This window comes from Nyctibius grandis, chromosome 12, assembly GCF_013368605.1.
Source record: "Nyctibius grandis isolate bNycGra1 chromosome 12, bNycGra1.pri, whole genome shotgun sequence".
In the NCBI taxonomy this organism is placed as follows: domain Eukaryota; kingdom Metazoa; phylum Chordata; class Aves; order Nyctibiiformes; family Nyctibiidae; genus Nyctibius; species Nyctibius grandis.
In genome coordinates this window covers 1335996-1361798 of record NC_090669.1, presented here as the reverse complement: position 1 = coordinate 1361798, position 25803 = coordinate 1335996, and the positions used below count along the sequence as shown (strand labels likewise).

The following is a 25803-nucleotide window of genomic DNA, read 5'->3' as shown; positions in this document are numbered from 1 at the left end:
TAGTAGGCTGCTTAAATGCAGGAAAGTGCTATCGTGGTATTACTGCTGTCCCATTTTTAGCTTTTAGATGAATCTGTGACTTGAGACAATCCATTTTTTGAACATTTAATGAGTATTTGAGTATATAATGAATTTTCTGCTCTCCTCATGCGACCTGGATTTCACAGCACCAATACTAAGCAAGTATTCATCAGGAAAACCTTTGATATCAGGGAATTAAGACTTGGTAGCCACAGTACTTCCTCAACCCCAAACACATACACAATTAGGGATTAAATATGCTCAGGTCTAGGGTGAGTGGAACAGTAGGAATACTACGCTTAACGTCTATCTGTCACATCCTTAAAAGGAGGGGTTATTTCCTTTATGCTGGGGAGTCAATCAAGATAAGCAGGGTCTGCATCTGGTCTCACCCAAGCTGAATGTCAAACACACACGTTTTCCTGTTTCTTTAGTTTTAGGTTTGTTTTAGGTTATTTTAAGGTTTTACCTGTGTCCACACGGCCTGAGTTCTGTGTCTGCTACCTCATCACAGCAAAGCGTGCAGCAGTTCTCTCGGATACTCACTTGCTTCAACAAAGCCAGGCGCCTGTGTCTGAAGAAAGAGAGACACATTGGTTTCACTCAAAATGATGGATTGATAACTATTCCGAGTATTGCATCAAGCCAATGCAACACTTGCCGGTGCTACTCAACACTACTGCCGATTAACATCGATCATAACTTCCCACAAAAAAGGCTTAACACACCCAGAGATGTTCAAAACAGTCTTCAACTCCCTATTCTGGTCTGTCAGAAAGGACAAAGAGGATGTTAGATTACAATTCTTCTAGCTCCCACAGCTGAACACCTCAAAAAATTGTTCTTTAGTATCTGCGTACTTTTAAGAGTTAAGAAAAAAAACCCAAGTAGACCCCACAAACCCACGTATCAACAAAACTCAGAAACCCTATAATATGCTGTAACAGAGTTTAAAAGAACAGAAAGTGAAAAGACAATCAACAGCCCAGTAGGGCAACTGCCACAGGGGAGAATAAATGGATAACCCCCCCCATTTGATGAAATAAGACATTTCAGTTTTGGAACACATACACCACACATCAGAACTGTTCAATGGCAGGGTGACGTGTCTAGCCCAGACTGTGCCCCACATCAGAGGCATTAAGTTCAGCACAACTCTACATGAGTTTCTGTTAAGTCCCGTCATGGGTAATTATGGTTGACTCAGGCCCTTGCTTTTTCTTCCTATCACTTTTAAGATCAAAGCTACCTTTTAATTTAGGATTGGCTTATCATTTCCAAACAGTTCAGGCTGTAGGGCAGGCATGATCTTTGTTTACACAAAGAGCAATGGTGTCCAACCTTGAATGGAGCCTTTCAGTGCCATCACAAATGAGATAGGCTCTAACACAGGAGGCCAGTTTCTCCAGTCAGGCATGGACAGGAAAACAGTTTCGCTTGGTTTCTCTCTCCACCTTTTGGCACAATCAAATAACAGCTCTCACAGCTAATGCTTAAGCGTTGCAATAGTGCCAGAGTGACATCAGTAACAATCACATCTGATTACCAGCTACAAACTGCAAAACCCCTGTATCTAGTGTATGACACTCATTAGAGAGAACAACACTTAATTTGGAAAGGGGGCTGACCAAGAATGATAACAAACAGATCATCTTAAGGGATTAAATCAGGCTTTTTCACTTAAAGCACCTGCAGTCATAAGCAGGTGTGTAAATTACTCTGTCTACACGTAAGTACAAAACTGTCTTGCAAGTTGCGTTTGATTTTCTCTGCATAAATACAATACTACAAGCCTCAAACTTTGCCAATGTGTGACTCGGATTCAAGAGTAAGGTATTTTGTTTTCATCTGGATCAGAAAAGAAGGACAACTCCAAGTCTTACAATCATTCAGTACCTTCATGCTACCAACAGCACAAATTAGGTCAATTTTAAATATGACATCTTTTTTTAATTAAGACTATACCTTCTCAAACAACCTCATCATTCTTAGACAGCAGGAGACACTTGTACCAAAAACAGTTTACTGTGCAGTACTAGTTAATTTTAATTTAGCTTAGTATTACAAAAATTATTTTAATTTAATGGATTTTGGTTGTATATCTCCTGCCCTTCTCGTTAAGCTGCATTGGAGCCTACGGTCTAATCCTTTTCTGAAAGAGACCTATGGAGGTGTGACCCTGTAAAAGACAACTTTGCCAAGTACAACGTTAAGACTATGCAACTCAGAAGTGAAGCATTTTATTTCTCCATATGCAAACACACTCAAACTAGACAGGAGGATTACCTGGGCAAAATGATTTTCTCTTCTGCTGTCAGAAAGGCATAATCATTAAAGGTACTAAACTTCATTGATGGTGGGTACTTGAAAGGTTTTGCCCCAAAGTTGAACTCACATTGTTGATAGGACATGAAACTAGCTGCAGCAAAAAAGCCAGACCTGCAATATGATGAACAACAGACATTTTAGAATGACTTAATAATACAGCTTGCCAGACATGTTACTACTATTACCAAACAAAAACACACCCTGAAAAAAAGAGACAAGTTCCTTCAGTAAAAGTGTTCTACAGCTAATTGGGAGAAAAACCTCTAACACATCCAGTTTCAGCTGCACATACTTTCCTTGTTTAGTTCTCAACTTCTGAATTTACTATCAGGGTTTATCTGAATTTACTACTGAGTCAGCCAATAAAGGCTGCCTACTCTACAACTAGGATTAGTCAACACTTACACTAAGAGCAGATACATACATCTGAACAGCCTACAACCTGATCCTCTTTACACTGATCAGCTCAGGTATCTCCTTCAGCACTGGAAAAAGTATTTTTCTTCCAAACAACTGCTGTTTAGTAGAGTTGTGAGGTGCAGTACCGACTGCAAGGGACACCTCCATGTCCACCGCTCCTGCTGCTTTATTTGAGCAGGCACAAACCTGGGGAACTTGCAACTCTTGTACAGTTGTGTGAGACCTGTGCAGGATGAACCCAGGTCTGAGCTCTCTCAGCACAACGCCCATCTGTTCCTCCTTGCCCTTGCAGGATTATCTGAGGACAGCTGTCTTGTCTTCACAGCCGCACAGACACCTTGTAAAAACACCACAACTATCACCTCTTTCAGTTTTATTTACTGAAAGGGCACAAGTTGAGTAATACCCTAAATTCTAACCAAGTAACACAATCTGTTGAGTATAAATATGACATACTCCACATGAAGAACAGAGTACTGCAAGCTGAACAGACAAGATACTCTGCAACCCTTTGAACTGTTCTTTGCTTGCATCTTGAACTTCATTTTGCAGAGAAAACATGAATGAAATTCTTAGCACAGTAGTATGAATTTACAAAGCACGGTAATGTTTAATTAAGCCGCATAGGAAGCTTCTTTCTCAAGTATCACACCAGCTTATCCTTATCTTTTCAGAACTAAAAGGCTGAACTTCTCCATGAGAGTCAGGAGGAGTTAGCCACGTGTTAATTTTAACAGAGTTGGCAAAATAAGCCTAACACCTTTCTGTAAGGCTACCAAGAGCCGTTCTCCCATGAATATTCAATACGCTACTACAGGAACTGGCCTCAGAGAATAGCAGCAAGTGAATACACACTCTTCAGCATTTACAGGAGTGAGGCTTTATTTTTTAAAAGATGAAAAATTCCTCAAGCACTACTAGAAATTTGTTCATCTTTGCTACAGCCTCATTCTATTTCAATGCTGTGCTAAATTTGACAGTAGAAAACATCGAGTTGAACCTACTTTTGGAAGGACCAAAGTATTTATTTTGGACCCTGAAATCCACCTGTAAAATTATAACCTTCTCACTGATTTCTAAGCAACTTCCAATTGGGAAACCTACTTAATGACAGCTTCAGGTAAGCAAGTAGGAATTTACATCTCAAATGGGCAACACTTTATATAATTAAAACAATTATCCATACAGGTCACTATCCTTCCAAAGGAGCACATACTTACACAGCAGATGAAAATACTTGCTTCTCGGCAGGAAGCTGGTTTCCATTTAAATAGAAGATCATTTGCTTCTCTTGCAAGTCTAGTAGAAATCCTATTGTGTCTCCTTACATGCAAAACAAAGATAATTTAAAGATTTCACTTCTGTTCAATGCCAACAGCTGAAACAGTTATTGTTTTAAGTATCACATATATCACTATGAGTTGTCTCACTTAAAAGGAAGTGTTTGCAAAAGCATAAAGGAAGAAACATTGATACAGACAATAACTAAAGAGAAAAAAACAGGATAAAGGAGTAAAACATTCAAATATTTTAGTCTGCCAGAGCATTAATACTACATAGTTGTAGAAGTAATGCAGAATACTTGCCAAAGCCAGAAAAACACTGCACTCTGTCTCTCCTTGGCTATTTTACATCCGTTGAAGATATCCTCAGAACACACAAAGTTTCTAATATGCTTGTGCTATTTATTTTTAACACGTTTTAATTTAGCCATCCTTGCGAGAAATTTTTAATAGAAGGCGGCACAGTTCACACAAGCACGGCATGCACAGACCCCCACCAAGATTTCAAAGATGAGGTCAAGAACAGAACTTTGCTGCCCAAGTAGTTATCTAAGAATTTAAAGTAAGCAAGACAGTGCAACTCCTTAAAAAAAAAGTCAAATTGAGAGATCAAGGTTTTTTCCCTTCTCTAAATTAACTCTTTCAACCAAGAAAGGAAGATTTCAACCCTGATTTGTAGGACTACAAAGGTCTGGAAAATAAGTGTTAAGATTAAGTGTTCAGCAACCTTAGTTGGTGCTGTGATTTGTATTCTGCCTATGAAAAGAAAAAGCATTTAACCAATGAGATTCTCTTTACATAGATTATGGAACAAGACTGTGGTGCCCATTTCGTACATTTAAACCACTGAAAATACTAGTAAAGGCACACTAATTATTAGACCTTTAGTATCATCAGGATTAGGCAGTAACTGCTCTGTTTGCACCTACTAATAAACTGTTTTCTAGACACTTGCAAGAGGAAAAAATCCTGTGCAGAAATCCAGCTAGGATAAGCAGGAGAAGATGGACTGAATACCTTCTTTCCAACAGGGATGGGAATGTGGTTTACTTCTGGCATTATACCAAATCAGCTGCCGGCAGCCATCGTATGCACAGGAGTATTCATCGTCCCCGATGCCATAACCTTCCTTTAGAAAAAGAGTGAAGCATTTCAGTCTGCAGCCATTCCTCACACAGAAGGGCTAAAGTTTATTTTTATTCAACTAAACCATTCATCCAAGGGCAGGAAGGTTTTCTCCCATCCCCATGAAGATAATTTTTTCGAAGTAGTCTTAGTTTCACTTTCACATCAAAAGGAACTTGTTGGGGTGAGGAGGGGGAAAGAAAGGGATATTGTCTCCAAAGTGTTTTTCATTCTCTGTGAGCTCAAATCACTCCTGTTTCTTGAACTATTTAAAAATCAGAAGGCTAGTACCAAACAGCTAACTTTTTGCATTTTAAAAAGTCAACATGGAAGTGTAACCACTCTCTTATCTTGAAGTCCCAGTACCAGTCTTGTAATATGCTCCCCCTCAAGACATCCAAGTGCCACCAGAACATCCAGTACAGAGGAAGAGAACAAACCCACAGGCCCTTCACTCGATTTGTTGCATATTGTGTCCCTTTCAGTGCCAGCCTCCCTCAATTTGTGAAAAGGTTCTCAAGGGATAGTCCCAAGGTCCAAGACAAATGCAAACCTAAAAGATTCAGAGTGGGAGAAGAATCTGTCACGCAGGAGAGCCCAAACATGAAACCCAGAGGCATTATGGAGGATAGCTTCCTCGTGCTCAGCATGGTTTGTCTGGAGTGCAAATACTACACAGCGTCTGATTACACAAGCCTCAGATGGCCCAAATTAAAGCTAAGCCCAGCTAATGGGTGTTTAACGTCATATTTAGGACTAGTCTTTTTGTTACACACGCTGTAAAGAAAGAGCATATGGCTACTCTGATGACTGTGTTTGTGACATATCCAGAAGATAATATCCTTGTATTTCAGGTAGACACCTGATGAACTTAAATACCAGTAGTATTTAGCCACCAGGAAAACAGCTGTAGCAACAGAAAATCATCCTGCTCAGAGACGTGACATCTCCTACTTTCATATCTTGAAGCACAGACAGAAAAATACATATACACCAAGCTGCTTAACAGTAAGTGGGGAAAATCTTTTAAGCCTCTTAGTAGTCTAAAGGCAGACACAGGGCCTTTTATTTCTAACAGCTTCCATTACACTCAGCATCTACAATGCTTGTGCTCAGGACAGGTCTGTAAGGTATTTTTGTTTGGTTTTGGGTTTGTTGTTTTGTTTTTTTTTTTGTTTTTTGTTTTTTTTTTGTTTGTTTGTTTGTTTTTTGTTTTTTTAATTGAAATCACACTTGCAATTCCACATTAGAAATGTGGGACTGGACTTTGGATGTGATGTAGAGATATAGGCGTGTTACACACCAGCAGAGGACAATGCTATTTACATGAATAATTAGCAGAAATTGAGCAAGACCACTGAACTCACAGGAAGACTTATGTTAAATGGTGAGAAAAGCTACTCTCCCATTCCTGTTGGGTTTCTTGCCACTGTTTGTTTCCTCTCCTTTACATATTTCTCTCATACCCCGCACCATCAATATTTACTCACATGTATGTATTTGGCCTATCTTCATATTAGCTTCTGCATTTGACTCAGCTGTAGAATGACTTTTTCTATAATAATCAGAAATTAGCAGTTTTAACTGCTTATCTCTACATTAAATACATATCATTCTTCTCCTAAATTAAATTCCAAGTAGGAACAGAAAGCCATGCAATTACAACAATAAAGTAGGGCTAAGGGTATATTTCTTACTCAAGCTCTGCCAGTAGAAGTGTCCACTTACAATCCCAGCTCTGTATTTCCATTCTGGTCAGCAGCAGTAGGTAGGCCATACACGCCTTTTGTATTGAAATTAAGCTTGCACTTTAATGAAAGTTTGGAAGGCTGATAATATGGAATGTCCACTCTAAGCAGAAGCAGACAAGTTTTTTGGGTAGTAATCATTACGCTTTCTTCGTTTTATGGAAACACTGAAGCAAATATGCTCAGCACACTGAGTTTACGACAGCCATACAGAGTCACCATGAAGATTTAAGAAGAAAGAAGTCCCAGTTACTTCTCTACTAACATCTGAGATTATTCTTTGACTATAGGTTTGGACTTCATGTGTGCATGGCACGTTTTGCTTTAATGCTAGTATGTAATTTTAAAAGTAAAACAGCAGGAAGAATACTTAGAATTAAGAATAAGATACTAAGTTATCTGGATGAGTGGGAGAGCAAAGCAAACTATAAAATAAGACAGGGTACTTACTCTATATTATCAGAACAAAGGCAAGAAGGTAGAGGGTTTAATGTTTTTGTAATCCTTATTTTTAATTAAAAAGAAGCTGGCACATACCCAAACCATACCATACTGCTGGCACCAGCAGATCCAGTGATACCATGGCTATCCTAAAGTCAATTCAAATAATTATTTCCCTTGTGAAAGTTAATTTAACAGGAAAGTATGTTAACGAGGGTAATCAAATGGCTGCTTGGTGACCAGTGTAAAAGTGAGTGCATGAGAATCTGCTAGATCCTAATGAGCAGTTGTTTACTTCACAAAAACAACAGACAGTAACCACCGCTGTTATCTAAAGAACTTCCACGAGCCTAAGCCACAAGAAATAGGCCATTTTCCTGTAGCTTCCAGACAACAGTATCTCAATTTCAGTAAAGCGTTTGACACGGTCTCCCACAGCATCCTTGCAGCTAAACTGGGGAAGTGTGGTCTGGATGATCGGGTAGTGAGGTGGATTGTGAACTGGCTGAAGGAAAGAAGCCAGAGAGTGGTGGTCAATGGGACAGAGTCCAGTTGGAGACCTGTGTCTAGCGGAGTCCCTCAAGGGTCGGTACTGGGACCAGTTCTATTCAATATATTCATTAATGACTTGGATGAGGGAATAGAGTGCGCTGTCAGCAAGTTCGCTGATGACACCAAACTGGGAGGAGTGGCTGACGTGCCGGAAGGCTGCGCAGCCATTCAGAGAGACCTGGACAGGCTGGAGAGTTGGGCGGGGAGAAATTTAATGAAATATAACAAGGGCAAGTGTAGAGTCCTGCATCTGGGCAAGAACAACCCCATGTACCAGTACAAGTTGGGGGCAGACCTGTTGGAGAGCAGCGGAGGGGAAAGGGACCTGGGGGTCCTAGTGGACAACAGGATGACCATGAGCCAGCAGTGTGCCCTTGTGGCCAAGAAGGTCAATGGCATCCTGGGGTGTATTAGAAGGGGTGTGGTCAGCAGGTCGAGAGAGGTTCTCCTCCCCCTCTACTCTGCCCTGGTGAGGCCGCATCTGGAATATTGTGTCCAGTTCTGGGCCCCTCAGTTCAAGAAGGACAGGGAACTGCTAGAGAGAGTCCAGCGCAGAGCCACGAAGATGATTAAGGGAGTGGAACATCTCCCTTATGAGGAGAGGCTGAGGGAGCTGGGTCTCTTTAGCTTGGAGAAGAGGAGACTGAGAGGTGACCTCATTAATGTTTATAAATATGTAAAGGGCAAGTGTCACGAGGATGGAGCCAGGCTCTTCTCAGTGACATCCCTTGACAGGACAAGGGGCAATGGGTGCAAGCTGGAACACAGGAGGTTCCACATAAATATGAGGAAAAACTTCTTTACGGTGAGGGTGACCGAACACTGGCACAGGCTGCCCAGAGAGGTTGTAGAGTCTCCTTCTCTGGAGACATTCAAAACCCGCCTGGACGCGTTCCTGTGTGATATGGTCTAGGCAATCCTGCTCCGGCAGGGGGATTGGACTGGATGATCTTTCGAGGTCCCTTCCAATCCCTAACATTCTGTGATTCTGTGATTCTGTGAACAGCAAGTAGATTACAAGCTGTCACTGCTAGCTCTACGCATGACTTGTGTGAACAGCATCAGTCTGCGGCAATGACAATACAGCCTTTTCTTGTACCACTAACTGCAGCAAAAATAGCTTCAAAGTACAGAAACACTGAAGGAAACACGCAAGTGCTCAGGTACTACCACAGAATAACTATAGCTGTTCTCATAGGTGGTGTAAGTAGAAAAATACTGAAGGTACATCATTGGCTAGATGACATTACGTGTACTCACGTGGTTGAGAAATTTGCTGTCTTTGGTAGCCCATCCTATCTGCATCACTCCCGAAGTAACGACTGTAACTTCATAGTACCAAACTCCAGAATCAACACAGAACGTACATCTAACGCTTTCAAAGGACGAGGCATCACATCGAGCCTACCAAAACCAAGCCAAAAATAAAGTTTTTACAAAATTACCATTCAAACAAGCCCCTTTCTTCCCTGGATCAAGTTTCTTGCACGTAAGAATAAGCCAACGTAATTTCAGAGGCACTTCAGACAGAAAGCGACCTCTCTTTATAGCAGTAATTGTCACACAAACGAGCGAGTAGGCAAGACTGAAAATTGTTCAGTGGTAAGCCACAGGGGGGAAAAAAAAAGTAGAGAGTTGACAGAGGCAATTTAAAGATTTAAAGACTAAGAGAATGAAGACAAGAAGACCTAAGTCATGGGTTGTTAGCTGACTCCTGGTATGAAGGACAGAGGTATTTAATGTTAAGTCAAGAAAATTCACCTGTAAGTCGTCAAGCAAGTTTTTAGAAAAAGTAACAGGAAGAAAAAAAAACCCACTGTGAGAAATATCCTACTGCTAAGGGCTTTTCAAGACTAGACAGGACAAACAACAGGAATTGCACTTTGTGAACAATTCTAGTCAAAATGAGTGAAAAGCCAGTTGACTCTTAAGCATCCTCCTCACTTTTCTGAAGTTTTGGGGGACAGGCACAGGTGTTACTTTACTGTGAACATTTCTACAATTGAGATCAGAGCAATGATGTTACAACCCTCTGACAAAGCAAGTTTGCTCCACAAAGCTTGCAGAGAACTTCGAGTCATTCTAGGAAACCACAGGAGCAAGTAGCAAACAAAAATAGTTAAACCCTGCCTTTTTCTTTAGGCTCCTTTTTAGGTTGAAATCGTGAAATGACATCCTACCTCTAATCCATGGGGCGAGATCTTCAGGTATTCACTGACATCGTTACTGTTCAGCATAGCCCTAATGTTGGTCAAGTCAACCTTCTCATATGTAAACTGTCTGCCTTCTTTTAAAACTGCAAAATAAAACTCATTTTAATCACTGCTGCAGCAAAACTTTAATTTAAACATTTCACACAGGGGCAACCAATCTCTCTAGGATCCAGCTAATTTTTGGCATAACTGACTGAAATAGTGATATTTTGCCTCCATGAAAACAGCAACACTTCCAATACACTGTGTGTTAAATATCCTCTAAACATGAAAGCACGACCTAAACCTCTGACTAGAGCTCCTACAATCTAATTACTACTTTGAGGAAACCCACAGTAAATTTGTAAGGCATCCAAGTTCATACCAAGATGCCACTGTTTCAGGATTTCCCATTGTATTTGTATAGTCAGAGTTTTTCTGGTACATCACACTGGAAAAGATTTTGGGGGTGGGGAAGAAAGGGCAGGGGAACACAAGGATTTAAAGTTTTCTACCCTCTCATTTTCAGGGAGGTGATGAACTCGAACTGAGCCGAAGCAGCTCTTTCTCCCTCCATCCCCTTTTCACATGAAAGGATCAGAAGCATTTCTCTTGCCAGGTGTCAAATTGCTGACACATGCATGTTAATTTACAAATCAGAGATCTTATCTTAGAACCCTTCATACATCCCAAACTTGCTACAACACTTATACAGATGTTTACTGAACACAACTGACATTGGCCTTCCATAAGGTGGCTACAGCCCCATAAAGCCCAACAAGATCTTTTACCCAAGTTTCTCTAAAAGGCATTAGAAACTACAAGGTCCCCACAGTTGCTTCACCCTCGAAATCACAATTAAACAAGCAAATTCAATGATTGTTAGCCATCCAAGAGGAAAGATCTAGGAAAGTGCTTTGGCAAACACTTTTCACTTTGATCACAAGATCGTACCTTTACTTTAAAAACTCCTCAATAATGTTTTGAGACTGTGCACTGCTGGGGTACAATCACAGTAGTGACTGTCACCAGGATATGTCAGTAATCCAGCTGTTCCACAGAGACAGAGCTGCACTATTTAGCTACTCAGCATGTCTGCTGACGTGTGGGTTACAGGAAATACGGTGCAAAGAAAAATTTTCATTGCAGCTCCAACTTGCAGAGTACAAACCACTTCCTTTCACAAACATTTTCCTCGCCAAAATTTCCTTTCCATGCAATTACACTGGATTTATTTGCATTTTTTTTTTGAAGGAGACTGACTACAAATGCAGCCAGGTATATTTAAAATAAGTGCTTATATGAAACAAAGTAGCCCTCCGTCTCTTTGGAGAAGTGATTAATATCGAATGAATCCATCCCTTTGTTATACCTACACAGATTGTCTAAACTCCATTGGGCACAGAATCCAACCTGGCGTTTTAAATAGTCTGGATTATCTGTCCATTTCTCTAGCAAGATCAGTTGGTCGCTAATGCACGATTCAGAAACTGTCATTTTATTTTCACCTGCAATTTAAGAGCAAAAAAGAATAATTGCTATAAACTAGGGATAAGTTTAGTTAAAAATAGTAACACTCTACACATGCAGTAAACCCCCCAATACTCCTTTAAACCTCAGTATTACAAACAGCATGAAATTCTTTCCCCAAGCAGATGCAAAATTAACTTAGCACTCAGACACGCCACTTCTCAGCACGGAGCTGCATCATCAAGAGACTATTAGCTCACGGCTGTTCTCCATCTCTCTAATACAAATTTATTTCTTTTCAAGTAACACAGGTCTCATGTTGTAAGTCTTTATGTAGCAATTTCTAAGCTGAGAAGGAGTGAGTTTCAGCAAATCTCTTAAGGGTTTGTGGGTGGGGGTGTCATTATAGCAATAAATATTTTTTCCTGCCTGCAAACACACAATCATAGCTGTTCTTCATCTCTAATACAGATTTATTTCAGTGACAAAGGCCTCATGTCATAAGTCCTTCTGTAGCAATTGCTAACTGGGAAGGACTGCACTGGGTTTCAGCAAATATCCCAAAGGTTTTGAGGGGTAGAGGAGTGTCACTAAAGCAACAAATATTTCTTCTTGCTTGTAAGTGGACAAACATTTCTCTTCTACATTTGTGTTCCCACTAATCCAGTCTCTCTCACGCATGCTCCCAAGTGTGACCAGATGAAGCGAGTGACAATCATGCAGTAAAAGCCCTGGTATGACTGTTAAGAGCAGTATCAGGCTAATACTTACTTGTTTGTGCAAACTTCTCCAGCGCTATTAGTGCAAAAAGCATCACTGTTGGATGGGACTGGAAGTTCTAAACATGGGCAGTAAGAAAAGTTATTTAATAGATACCCAGCACAGATGGATAGAAAAAGCTGTTTCTCACAGAATGCTTTAGGTTGAGATGGACCTCCAAAGCTCATCCAGACCATTCTCCTGTTGAGAGCTGCTTTGAGTACATCAGGCTGCTCAGTGCCTTGTTCTACTGAATTCTAATTAACTCCAAGGATCATAAAATGGTTTGGGTTGGAAGGGACCTTGAAGATCATCTATAGTTCCAATCCCTCTGCCATGGGCAGGGATACCTTCCACTAGACCAGGTTGCTCAAAGCCCCATCCGTCTGTGGGATGGGAGATCCCACAGAGTCTCTGGCATCTCAACTTTCTATATCATGCATTACCAGTATTTACCAAACATGACCTTAACTTTTCACAATAATAATAAAAAAATAAATTGCATTATAATTGCTATGTATGGATAGATACAAAAACATTGAAGACTTACCAAGCTGTGAAGTAAATATTCCAATATGCCTGGGCTGAGTAAGCCTATACTCGCAGGACCTACAAGAACATTAAAAATTAAATTCATCCATGGAAACTACCATACCCTCATTATCGCACAGAGCTTTTAAACACAATGCAGCAACTTAAAGAACAGTCGAGAACTTCGCTGCAAAGCACAACTACAAAATAGAACAATTATCATTGTTCCCAGCCAAATATTTGCTACACATTTAATAATTACACAGATACTGCCAAATTACAAACTTATTCAGTTTACCTGCTGTAAATAGGTACAGAGTTCTAGCCACGCTCCTGAGATTTTGAAGTAAGACTCCACCAGCCTCTGCTTACCACCTTCATGCTCATTACTTCAGAGTCTGGCTTCCCTTTACTGCCAGAGTCGAAGTATAAAGACCAGCTCCATTTATCAGTAGCCCAAATCTAATACAGCCTACTTGATAGTTAATTATACAGTTTGCAGCAGCACCACGGCAAGCAGCCAATTTAAAAGAAAAAAAAGGCCTGAAATACTGTCTGCTTAATCAAGAGAGATACAAGGGAAGCAAACTCTGGCATCTATGAGCAAATTGCAAAGGGTTCCAAGACAGCATTAACAGATTCGCTGCCTGAGCTGATACAATCAGATCTGTTCCATGACCACAAAGACAAAAGCAGACACAGGATCTCATTTTGACTTAGTATAACAGGGTAGAAGTACTATAGTACAGAAATGCTTCCTGCCCTTGTTCTTTACTTTTTTTTTTTTGACAGAAATACTGAAATTATTTTTCAATAACCATTAGGTGATACCAGACAATCTTTCCTCCTTTTCCTGTCCGCCTTCAGACAAGGAGCAAAAAAACTAGATAGAAAACCAACCATCAGCAGGAAGGAAATTTAATCATCAGTTCCCAGTAGGGTACTAGAAATGACAGGGAATAAAAAGTTCCTATACAAAAAGTCACCTTAAAATAGAATCCCAGCAATTTTCTGTTAAGTAACACAGAAGAGAGAATCTTTTCAGCTAACTACAAAAGAACAATACATGTTTAGTGGAAAGAGCATCCTTCTTTTTTGTTTCTCTACAGCCTTCAAGACTACCAATTCGATACTCCTGCCTACTGGCTAAAGAGCTATGTGTTCTTAGTAATTTACACACAGCCAGAGTAGGTCTACAGAGAAGACTGATTACCAGTGCTAAGGCAATATACCATAAACAAACATTGACCCACCATCACTAACCATGTATCAGAAGGATCTGATCTTTTTAAGCATCGGGGACTGTGAATGGCTCATTCAGACCCAAGCTAGTGACTGTTCCAAGCAGTAGACTCGGTCACACCTGTCACACAAGGTCTCCCCTCAACACAGAACATTATGCAGTTGTAAGAAAACATTTCTGAACCAGCCTGTATCGCTGGCACTAAAGCAGAAGGTGCTTCAGTGAGCCAAATGCAAGCTTTCAGAAGTATCCCATGGCTTTACCTGCTAACTTCTCAGCTAAGCAGCCCAGCACTGCAGTTGTATTCCGGTGTTTGGCAGGGTGACAAGCATCCTGGCAAGCAGCAGCTCTACTTAAGTTTAATATTTCAGTTAACTTTTGTAACGCGTCCTGTAAAAGAAAAAATCGGAAATCTCTTCAACATTACTGACAGTTTTCCTCTTAACTCAATACAGTACAACAAATTATTTTTACACTACATTACTAAAGTCAGCAGCATCTTACAGACAGCATGGCTAGCTTTTAAGATAAGAAAATAAAAAGCAGATGGGAAGAGAAGTTCAACATACCCAAGATTTGTAACTTTAAAATTACCACCAGATTGCTGGCCATTATTGTGATCAGCAATTCGGGACACCTCTGGATGTACACAAGTGAGCTACCTATAGCAGCAAGAACTTGAACAGCAGACAAAGGCAAGCAATAGCAATCAGCGCCTATGGCACTACTGCCACCTAATCTGCTTCCAGTGACCTAAAACTCACACCCTCTCCAAAAGAAAAGGGCTGGTTTAGACCTTAGAATTTAGGACTAAAGAGATGTGCCCACATCCCCATCATAAATTTAGGATGCTGTCAGCTTTACAGGGCATCATAAATGATATTCTTGAGAGCATACATGGCTTTCTGTAGTCACACTAATTTAGGAAGTAACCAATGAAGGTAATAAATCTAAAATGCCATGCTTTGACTTGCTTCATTCAGGCAGTATGGTATGGATAAAATTCACGATAGATCTAGAGTATACCCTCCACTTTCAGAGTAGTTAGGGGTTAACCAAGAGCCAGAACAAGTTATCCCCCAGGGAGAACCCCACCCCACAAAGTTCCAAATCCCCCTCAACTTTCCAGACTTCATGAAAGTTTCAGCCAATTCAGATTGAAACTGCATAATCTCAGGCTTGGATCTAATTAAAACAGAACTCCTCCTCATATTGAAGTCATCAGCAGGCCACTTGGAGAAAAAAAAAAAATGAAAAAACTACTCAAGTTGAATATATATATTTTTTCGAATTGTGTTCTGAGCCACGCTCAAATCAGTTTACAGTGCTAGAGTCTGAGGTTTGTACAGAGATAACACTGAGAAGTAGTTATGTTCCCAAAAGAAAAGGCACAAAACCAGAACTGATGAACAGGGCTGATGCTAAGTGGAAAGAACAGAGAAAGAAGAAAGGATGACTGAGCCACAGACTTGGGATGGAAAAGCCTCCCTAAAATTAGACGCTTGACATACTCTGCTACTGCTTTTAGCCATTATTAGAACTGTCACAGAGATGAACTATTTTGAGTTAAATAAAGACTTTATAGAATAAACAGTTTACTGCACTGCCATTTTAACTTTACAGCCTACCATAACAGAAAATGAAATACAGCCTGCTGCTGTTCTCCAGCTGTCACAGGAGTGGGGCACTCACTTAAAACCCCTCAGATCAAAAACTTATCCTGAATAGAAAGAAAATGAACAGCAGCAAACACTTTACTAGGCTGCATGTGACCAGCAGATCCCACAACTGCAGCTTCTTGTGCTGTGAAGAGATTGCACAGGAAAAAAAAACAACTTCTGTGCACCCCAGAAACAGTCATCTTATTCCTTTTGTCTTGTTAAGGTCAACTATTTCATAGCTAGTGCCTTAAAATTACAGTACCTAAATTAAAGTCACGTGGCTTTTGAAAAACAGATCATTTGATTGCCAAGTAGATTGTACAGTCGATCAAAAAATACAAAATCACTCCTCATATGGCACATTCACAGTGGTCTCCATTTCCTGATTTCTTTTTCAAAGCAGGCAAAATTTCTACTCATAGCTTAGTTTTCAAAATCCTTTTGCAGTCTATGTGACAGCCTCTACAACATTTAGCTCGTCCAAAAGTCTTGGATGACTTTAATGAACAGCCTAGAGGAAAAATAAATCTCACTTCAGGTAGTTAGAGAGCTTGATGAGCTCTCCAGCCACCCATGCATTTATGTAAGACAAAAAGCTACCAGCTTTTTATATCCCTAACAATGCAAAGTGAAAACGAAAATTGGCACCCTAAGAAGTAGATTAATAAATGAAAGCTGCAATGATGTCATCATCAATTTCTGATGAAAGGAGATAACAAGCAGCATTTGAAGATAGACAAGTTCTCTGTACAATCCCCACGTTCAAAGGGATTCAACAATGGTTAGCATGGTTACACCCATTTTCTGAACAGCTAACAAGAGTCTTGCATCACTGGTGAAACCCACCCCGAAGCTATCGTGGGTGTGGCAACCAGGAATAACTGAAATTCAGCCACAGATAAACACGCTTTAGACTCACTTTTGTTGGCAGCGGACATTCATCAAGTAGTAGCGTTATAACAGCTGGTCCCAGGGGATCTTCTAATGGAATAACTCTAATTAAAGACTGGACAACTTCCAACCAGCCTTCATCTGTCAACCACAAAACAGAAGTAACGCTCAGAATTGACACAGCGATTCTGAAGTGTTCAAAATACATCCATAAATGTAAACTGAAAAATCCTCAAAATTAACCACTGAGTTTACAGTCAGTAGGAAAAAGAAAAAAAAAACCAAACAGTTTACTTTTTACATCAATGTCTTAGTTTGCAGTAGTTTAGAAGTTTAAATTAAAGGAGAAAATAAAAACTTTACAGCAGCTTGGGTAATAGTGAACACCTCTGGAGAACAGTCTTGCCCAGGCCAGAGCATCCTTTAGTTCCCACTAGCATTAGGAAGGAACACTCATGACCAGTATGGACAAGCACTTTGTTCCAGTGTGATACTCAAGTGTCCAGTGTCAACTCTTAAGTGTTAAATGCTGCATCCACGATGACACTGAAGAAATATTTCTTCTAACCAGAATCACGAGCACTCTTCTTGAGTTCCCTCAGGTAACACAGACCTCAGAGGAACTGCATTAACTTGTCCCATGCCTGGTGGTCTAGAGAAAGTTTGCTTTCATACGGAACAGCTCTCACTGTTTAACGAGTAGGCAAGGGCTTCTACTTGCAAGTAAGCAACAATCCACATGTAAGATGTTAAACTACCAATAAAGTAAACAGATTTGGATTTACAAGAAACTAGTTCCCTTAGAAGTGAAAATAAAGACAGGGTCTGTATCAGCCTACAAGCGAGTGAGGTTGAAGATGCAGCGCTCTCCAACAATGACAAGTAAATATAAGTAACACATTGGGGTTTGAGTTTTGTTAGCACATTCCCCCGAAAAACATTTTACTGAACTGCTGTAATACCTAAGCAGGTTGCTTAATTTATTTTGATATAGAAATACATTTCTAGAGAAAATAGAAATAGACCAGTACCAACTGGTCTAGAATAGACTAGTACCAACTCTACTAAAAGAGACAAAAATTCACCTAAACCAGAAATTTGGTGGAGGTCTTGAGCTGGGAGAATTTCTCCTACTGTAACAAAACAAAAAAAAGCCCTTGCACAAACACAGCTCAGCTGGCAGGAGTACTTAGGGACAAGGCTGGAACAACTACATCAACAGAGGTCTAAGGACAGCAAAACCCAAGACAAAAAGTATGTACTATTTGCCAACATTGGAGCACATGGGTTTAAGCCATGTCTGCATACATATATGGGTTGTTTCTGCCTTACTGCAAACAGACATTCTTTGTGGCTTACAGTTTAATGCCATTACAGTGTGTTTGTGGCCATCCCTTGGCTGCTTCTGGAGAGTTGACGTAGGAAGTTTAACGGAGTTCAAAAAAACCTCAGGCAAATGCAATGAGCTCAGTGAAACTTCTGAAGGGCAGAACTGTGTTTTGGATCCCCCATCCCTAGAGCTACAGCAAGTCGTAATACATACTGCTAGCATGTGTTTTTCTTCGTAAAGAAAAGAGGGATTTTTTTGCTTTGAAGTCACAACTGAAATGCCCAACAGTGCCTCGATACCTGTTTCTGCCATTTCATGCAACGTGATCATTGAATAAGGAGGCTCCTGGTCACTGAAAGAGATATTACACAGGTCAAAATTTATGCACAATCGTCAACGTAATACACCAAATAAAATGATAATACACAGACAGAAAATGAATCCAGTAAGTATTTAACAAAAGGAAGTTACACAGGCTGCAGGGTGCTAGTGCTGTTTTCAGATCTGAAACGCAGATGGGATTTGAGCCTTTTTCTGCCTCAAAGTCAACATCTGCACATCTACAACAGCTCGTAAGTGAAATGGTGATCCATATCTGCATGTCTAAAAGCTAAACATAATGCTTAGGTGTAGTGTTATTCATTAGCAGGGCTCCTTGGAGTACGTAACAAGGGACTGTATGTCAGAAGTCAGGAAGTGAATGACGAGCAGCGCACAAGGGACATCGCTTAAATATGATTTTTTCCCCAGAAATTCTCTGCTAAATATATAAATATATTTAAAAAAAACCACAAAACTGAAAGGCAAGCCACTTAACAGCACCATAGACTGCAAACTCATTAACAAGAGCTGTAAGAAATAGTTAAGGCAATTTAACAGAAGATATTTAACCCAATTCCCTTTCCAACATGAAAAACATAAAAAGTTCAAATTAAATCAGCTCCTCAAAATCTGGTTTGCTGATGCAACGGCGAGAACCTATGGCCAGTGCTTATCCGGGCAGGCACTGCTGTGAAAGCCCCTAAAGCAAGATCTCAAAATCCTATTCAGTAAGCATTCTCCAGGTCCAGAAAAAGCTTGTGCAGCAGCACGTCCTACACGCTTTATTCAGTGCTACCGAGGCATTGGAACCAACCCCAGGCTGAGAATGATATGGTCCACGCTCCATTTCTATCACGCACCTCTGAAATGAAACCAGAAATGCTAAATACAGATGAATTTTAGAAAATTTCAACACAGATTAATCATGCAGATAATAAAGCTACCTACTTTGGAGGGATTAATTATAAGAGAAGAGAAAAATCTCAGTTTTAACTAAAAATACATGATTAAAATACATGGTTTTCTTACCAAAAAATTAACACACTCAAATATTTACACAAGGAAGTGCTGAAGTTTAAACACATTTTTATATCGCCATAATACTGGAAACAAATATCCCCCCTGCCATCTCTCTGCCTTTCTTCTGGAAACTAATCTCCCCAGCAGGAAAAGGCAGTGCAATGCTGCAAGCAGAATTACGTCAAGAGAAAGGATGTGAAGACTTAAAGAAAGAAGAAAAAAAAAAATACCATAAGTACAAGTCAAGGCTACAATAAAAAAGGAGGAAATTTTTATCAGCAAGATTTCTCATTCCCTCATGGGTAGCAGGTGTTAGCGGTGCTGGCACTGACCAAAGGAGAGTTCTGTCCCACTGATTTGCCATTTTAACCACTTAATTCCCAAACAGCCCCACCTTCCTCATTTGGAAACAAACCAGTCATTTGGCTAATTTCTTAATTTTTAAAGCAGCACTTCATATAAACTCCAAAAATTAGTACTTATTCTACTAAGGCTAGGAAAAGAAACTTAACTCCTTTCCCTCTAGAGGAGGGAAAAAAAATCAGTTTTCAGATATGTTTTAGGTCCAAACTTTGAGATTTGGTAAACAAAAAAAACCCAGTAAGAAAATTCAAACAAACAGCAAACAGGGAAAGCAACTCTTCATTGCAGATCACAGTATAACAACTTAATTTACAGTTCATCTCAGAGTGTCCCCATGTGTTAACTTTACAGTACAGAATTTGGAAAAAAATTGTCAGAAAAAGGGTTTTGCCTTACTGCTCTCTTTCGCTTTTTAAGGCTGTACTATCACACTGAAGCCTCTATTTCCAACCTGCTGTCACTTACATGGTTTCATTTTAGTTTGACTTTACTCTCACACATTTTTTGTCAGCTTCCCTACCGTTTCCTTCAGTCGTGGTGTTTTCAAAACCAAAAAATCAGGCTCTAGGAGGAACAGGTAATAACGGAACATACTTATTCCTACAGTCTCGCTTACACTGGAAATCAAGATTTCCAGACATGGATTTTTTTTTTTCCCTTAAGTGAGCATTCTTGTTACTCTAAAAAGGGCTATCATTAGTTTCAAATCTAAGAGAAAGACTTCTTAATTTTTTTTTTTTCAGACACATTTAGATAGTTTGCCTCGCCAACAGACCCTCCATTATTCATAGCCATAGGTCTTTGTCTTATCTGCAAGAACTTTTAATATGTAGCTGTGCTATAAAACCATCTGTGCCTTACCAACTGCCTTACTATGAAACAAGGCAGACCAGTATACCAGTACAGCCCACTCTGGAGCTCTCCAGGACAAGAAAGACTTTGCTCTAAGGGAGTGCGTTTAGCAGAGGGCTTCCAAGATGGTTGAGGGCTGGAGAACACGATGTGCAAGCAGAAGCTAAGAGAAACAGGTTTATTCATCCTGAAAGGAGGGTAGTGGGAAGAAGGAGAAATCACATTGCTGTCTGCAACTATGTGATGGCAAAGAGCAGAGAAGGCAGAGCCAGGCTCTTCTCAGAGGTGCACAGCAACAGGACAAGAGGCCACAGGGATGTGTTAAAACTTTTAAAAATATTTACTTATTTAAACCATGGGGGTGGTCAAACACTGGAGGTTTTCTCCACCTCCAAAGAGGTGGAGAATCTCTGTATTCTGCAAATATTCAACACTTGGCTGGATAAGACCCTGAGCCACGTGCTCCTGCTAGACCTGGGTTTTGAGCAGGAGGCTGCAGCGGTTGAACATCAAGAGGTCCCTTCCAACCTATATGGTTAAGTGAGTCTAAGGAAATATTTCACTGGAGTCTGTATAAAAAAAGAAAACAGCAGCTTCAGGAATTTGTCAGAAACAGGACTCCAGGATCAGTGAAATAACTATGCTTATTGTCCCTCAGTACTGTATGAAAGCGCTTACAAGATTACAACACCGACTGCAAGACCCACAGGAACAGGATCAGCTAGGCCCAAAAGCGTTGTGAAACAGCTTAAGGAGCTGAACGCAGGGGAAAGGGGAAGGCAAGCGAGATTAGGGAGAAACTTTTAAAATTTGCCATGATTTTAACTTAATGATTTGAAGACAGACCACAAAATAAAACCTATTAAAAAACATCTTCGATTTAAATGTTCAGGAAAAAAAAATACATCCTGGTATTTCCACTTAAAGCATTTTACAGCAGGAAGGCAAACTCCTCCTCTGCAGGCACATTCCAGAGTAACAATGCAGGTATATGAATCAAGGCTCACTTATCCTGAGCCTCATCCACCTTAAATCCCAGCTGTGAAGCTACAATACTGTTTTTCCTTCTGTTTTGGCCTTTCCAATTCCCAGCCTGCACCTAACCCACAAGGTGATGAGCTAACTTAACCCATCATTTTGAAGGTCCTTTTATAGCTTTGTAGAAAGCAACACAAAACCAAAAAAAAAATAAGGATGAATCCATAAATATCTCCCACACCCTTAATGGATGCTTTGAGCATGCAAGGAATGTAATACTGAGATCATGAGTTGAACAGTCACAACATGCGGTCTTTAAAAAGTAGTCAGACTTATAAGTGGAAAGAAAACCTCAGTCTGTTTATACAAGCTAACGAAGATCAAAGCTCTCCATTTTGCTTAACCATTTCCAAAGAAGTCAATACAGCCTGAAAACAGAAAACTTGCACAACAACCAATTTTTAGGACAGAAGTTCCCAAACTCTGGAGTGTTCATTGCTTCCTAAACTGTGTATCTATGCCAAGTAAGAAATACTGAGCACACTCCTCATCCCACCTGGGTGTAGGCCCATACAGGAACTGTGAGAAAGCTCCTCAGCTCCTGGAAGAGTCTGTACCTGGGCACTCAGGAGCTACTGCTATTACCTAGGAAAGGTGCTCCTCTCCTAAGCCTCCAGATGGAAACACGTGGCTGCTTCAGGGAGGGTCAGGTGTAGATCGGTGAGAGGATGGAGTCACAGTTTGAGAGAAGACAAGAACATTTTCATTCATGTTGAATTATTCCTTGAGGAGGTACTTACTTATCTACTAACGTCCGAATTACAGCCAGTGTGTCAAGTACTAGCCCATCCACATTCTGTTTTTTCCTTCTTGGTTCATGAGGCCCTCGACCCCTCCTGGGTGGACGGACAGGGTCCCTTGGGTGGCTTCTTGCTTCAGGAACGTGCACTCTACTGTTCTCTGTTTGCCGACTCTGAGATTCCACGTTGTCTTCTGCTCCACTGTCATCGCGGCAAACACACGAGTTTCCCATATTGCCAGCCCCCAAGGCTCCCAGTAAGCGGGGAATGTGGTGCTCTAGAGTCAACAGTAAACCTTGAAAAAGGCTTCTGCTAGCATAGAACACAACCAAAGCAACTACAATCATCTAGAAAGTTTTAAGAGTAAAGTTTGTGTGATGCTGAATTGTGATTTTTTTTGCATTATAAGCGTTGCTGCCAGCTGGAATGAATGGGAAGTTGGAGACTTAAGTTTCCGATATAATCGGTTATAATACACATTGGTCATCCAGAAGGAGGTCTGAAAAAGCAAACCCAAAACAAAAGTCAGTGTTACTACTTCTAATGAATGACAGAAGAATTCCTATTTTAGTAAACAGAATCAGCCTTGGTGGATAAAGCACCTAGGAAACACAAGGTTTGCAGCTGAAGTCTATCGTGGGGAGTGGGAAAGGAAGGAAGAGGAGGAAGTTCACTGGGTAGCAGCTCCCACCTACACACTATTCCTTCCTACACTACCTATTATTTCCCATTTCTTCCATGGTTTTTGGATGCAGAGGAACAACTTTATCCTTAAATCTAGCACACTGCTACCCTTTAAGTGGTAAGTACTAACAGTTTCATTTGTTCTTTACCCTTTATAGAGACATACTGCTCAAGCCACCCAAGTAAAGGCTGCACATTTAGGGTTCTCATTTCACATCAGGAATATCTGGTATCATTTCCACACACACTAAACAGTAAGCCACAACCCTAAGACTAGTTCTTTACAGTTTTGGCCATCTCAACAAGCAACAGGTTTAACAGCGAGCTGAGCGTTTAATCCATCTGCGCACAAACACGGCTTTTTGGAAGGTGCCTACATCAACTGGATTCTCACCCAAAGCAGCACCAAGTATGGACCTTAAAATAAACAGGGATTACAGACACCATTTTAATGCCTACAAATCTAACTGGGATTTGAAAGGGGTGTTTTCTGTGCAGGTTGTATGCTTGTTCGGATCTAGCATCAACCCAATCTTCCCTTTTTGGGAACAAAGACTAATTCAGTCATTCTTTTGTTCTTGATTCAAACAGTTTGGGTCAAATACAGGCCCACTAGCAACTGATTGTAGGGCAGTCCCTCGAAATCATTGAATTGAGAATGCTAGCAAGAGCAAAAGGATTTAAAACCCTGTTTCGTTACAAGTTATTCTTCAAGCCACAGGGTTCTATATTTCTATAGAACATTATATAAAGCCTCAGCTAAAAGAAAGCGCTACAAAAGGCATCGTTTCACTACTTACACACTTCAAGCATGCCAGAATAAATAAGTAACTTTTAAGACTAAATGCATGTTATTTAAGAATCAAATTTAACATTTAAGCTAGAAATTATGGTGAATATCCTGTAGCAGGTTATTACTATTCTACAATCACTAAATAATCTATTTAACAGCAGACATGTAGCACCATAAAATTAAAAGAAAGTCAAAGGCAGTTGCTACCTTTCAAACATGAAAGGGCCCCTACCATCGGAGCCAACTGGCAACCGTGCAATTGCTGGCTGCCGCTTGGGACAAGATCATAACAACATTATTTGGGAAGCCAGACACTGGTCATATGAGCAAGTCTCTGGATGTACAGCTGTCACTGGGAAAGCACTGCAAACAAGCTCTAACAGACCCTTCTGTAGTTTGAAGTACGTTATCTTCTTTTAACACAGTGAAAAGTTCAGTATTAAGAAATTAACTGAAGGCTAACTAGGGAAAAAAAAAATCCCTCAAGGGATATTAATTGCAAAAAAATACAAGATCTTGACTTCTGGTTCAAGAAATTCCTAAACCACAGATCATTAAAAGGGTTTCAGCATCACAACACACTTGCCTTGCTCTCTAAGTAGTTTGACCACAACAAGAGGTGGGAGATTGGGCTCAGGAGTCTTTTCATCTGAGCCAATACAGCTGTTATCTTCTCAGTCAGCAAGTAAAAAGTAGATGCAAAGGTGCCCATACGGATTGCACAGATCTTAAACAGAATTGTGCAAGATCACAACTGGTTCAAATGACTTTAAGAGGTTGTGGGGGGAGGGTAGCTTCATTTTTTTTTTTTTTTTTTTTTTTTTTTAAGACGACCTTGTATATTAAATGTAAAACATGTCTTCCTAAGAAAAAAATATGCATGTGTGTATGAATCCAGATCATTTAGGGGCATTTTAGTAATGTAAAACTGTTACAGATTTCGAATCTGAACTGAGTTAAGCTGTTCTGTAACTCAAGAAAATGTTAACACAGTGAATTTATCTTATCATCCGAATGAGGATGGAAAAGCTGTATTTTAGGGATTAGCAATGAGTAAGAACCTACCTAAGGAAACAAAAATAGACATAAGTCAAGATGAAAACTGATTACTGAAACCCAGGTTTTCTGGCTGACAACTTAAAGCATGATTAAAAACAAGTGATGATGATCAACTCACCCTTAAGCATGTTTGGTTCAGGAACAGTTGGGCTCGCTCACAAAGCGCTGGAACAGAAGTGGCCTGTTCTTCTTCAGGGCACAGACACGGTCGTAACTGGACAAGCAGCACTCTCTAAGCCTTTATCGTGGGCAGCGAGTCATTACGGTCGACTCTGCTTTCACTTCTAGGAACTACGCTGAAAAGTCCCTGAAGACAGAGGGAAAAGAACAAACAATTCACTTGGAAACTGCCGCTAAGGTAGATGCATTCCACCTCCTCCCTACACCCGCCATGACATCAAGTCATCCTGTTATTTTCAGCCACATTCAGCCATTACGGGGGAAGTTCTCTCAAGGTTTCAAAAACCATTTTGCCACCTACTAACTTTAGGACTAGACACAGCTAGAGAAAACCCAATCTGTTTTTACAACCTTGGTATTCCAGCCACCATAGTACCAAGTGCAGAGCAGTAACCAACTCCTCCCCTCAAATTACTGCTTAAAGGAAGAAGGGAAGCAATAATATCACCCTCAAGTAGAGTAGGGACAGCAGAAAAAGCAAGTACACTATAAAAGTCGATTAAAGGGAAAAGAGAAACGACAGGATAAACTATTAATAAAGAGCTTATAAAATAAACCTATTAAATAAAGAGCTGAGTTTGACAGCATTCACTTGGCTGTCGCTTACCATCACATACAAGCAGTTCATTGTCAAGCCTCAAACAAACCAAAAGGCTAAATAATTAGGAACATAAGGTAGAAGAAGAGATTGCTACAGATCTGCCTTGCAAGCCAGCTTGACGAATGCAGGAAGAGAGGTTTTGAAGTGAAAAGGAAAA

The 25803-nt window shown here is 40.3% G+C and overlaps 1 protein-coding gene across 1 annotated transcript in view; it reads right to left on the bottom strand.

Moving 5' to 3' along the window:
* RSPRY1 (ring finger and SPRY domain containing 1) overlaps positions 1-25803 on the bottom strand; it is a 38566-nt gene that overhangs the window by 3162 nt on the left and 9601 nt on the right. Inside the window, exons 2-15 of the mRNA XM_068411202.1 lie at positions 24984-25172; positions 22330-22828; positions 18295-18347; positions 16694-16806; positions 14377-14503; positions 12890-12948; positions 12352-12418; positions 11487-11618; positions 10099-10214; positions 9179-9322; positions 5070-5181; positions 3990-4092; positions 2308-2460; positions 491-595 (exon numbers count right to left, since the gene is read on the bottom strand). Coding sequence (XP_068267303.1) covers positions 491-595; positions 2308-2460; positions 3990-4092; positions 5070-5181; positions 9179-9322; positions 10099-10214; positions 11487-11618; positions 12352-12418; positions 12890-12948; positions 14377-14503; positions 16694-16806; positions 18295-18347; positions 22330-22676 — 1631 coding nt within the window. The 5' untranslated portion in view covers positions 22677-22828; positions 24984-25172. The remainder of the gene's footprint in view (positions 1-490; positions 596-2307; positions 2461-3989; positions 4093-5069; positions 5182-9178; positions 9323-10098; positions 10215-11486; positions 11619-12351; positions 12419-12889; positions 12949-14376; positions 14504-16693; positions 16807-18294; positions 18348-22329; positions 22829-24983; positions 25173-25803) is intronic.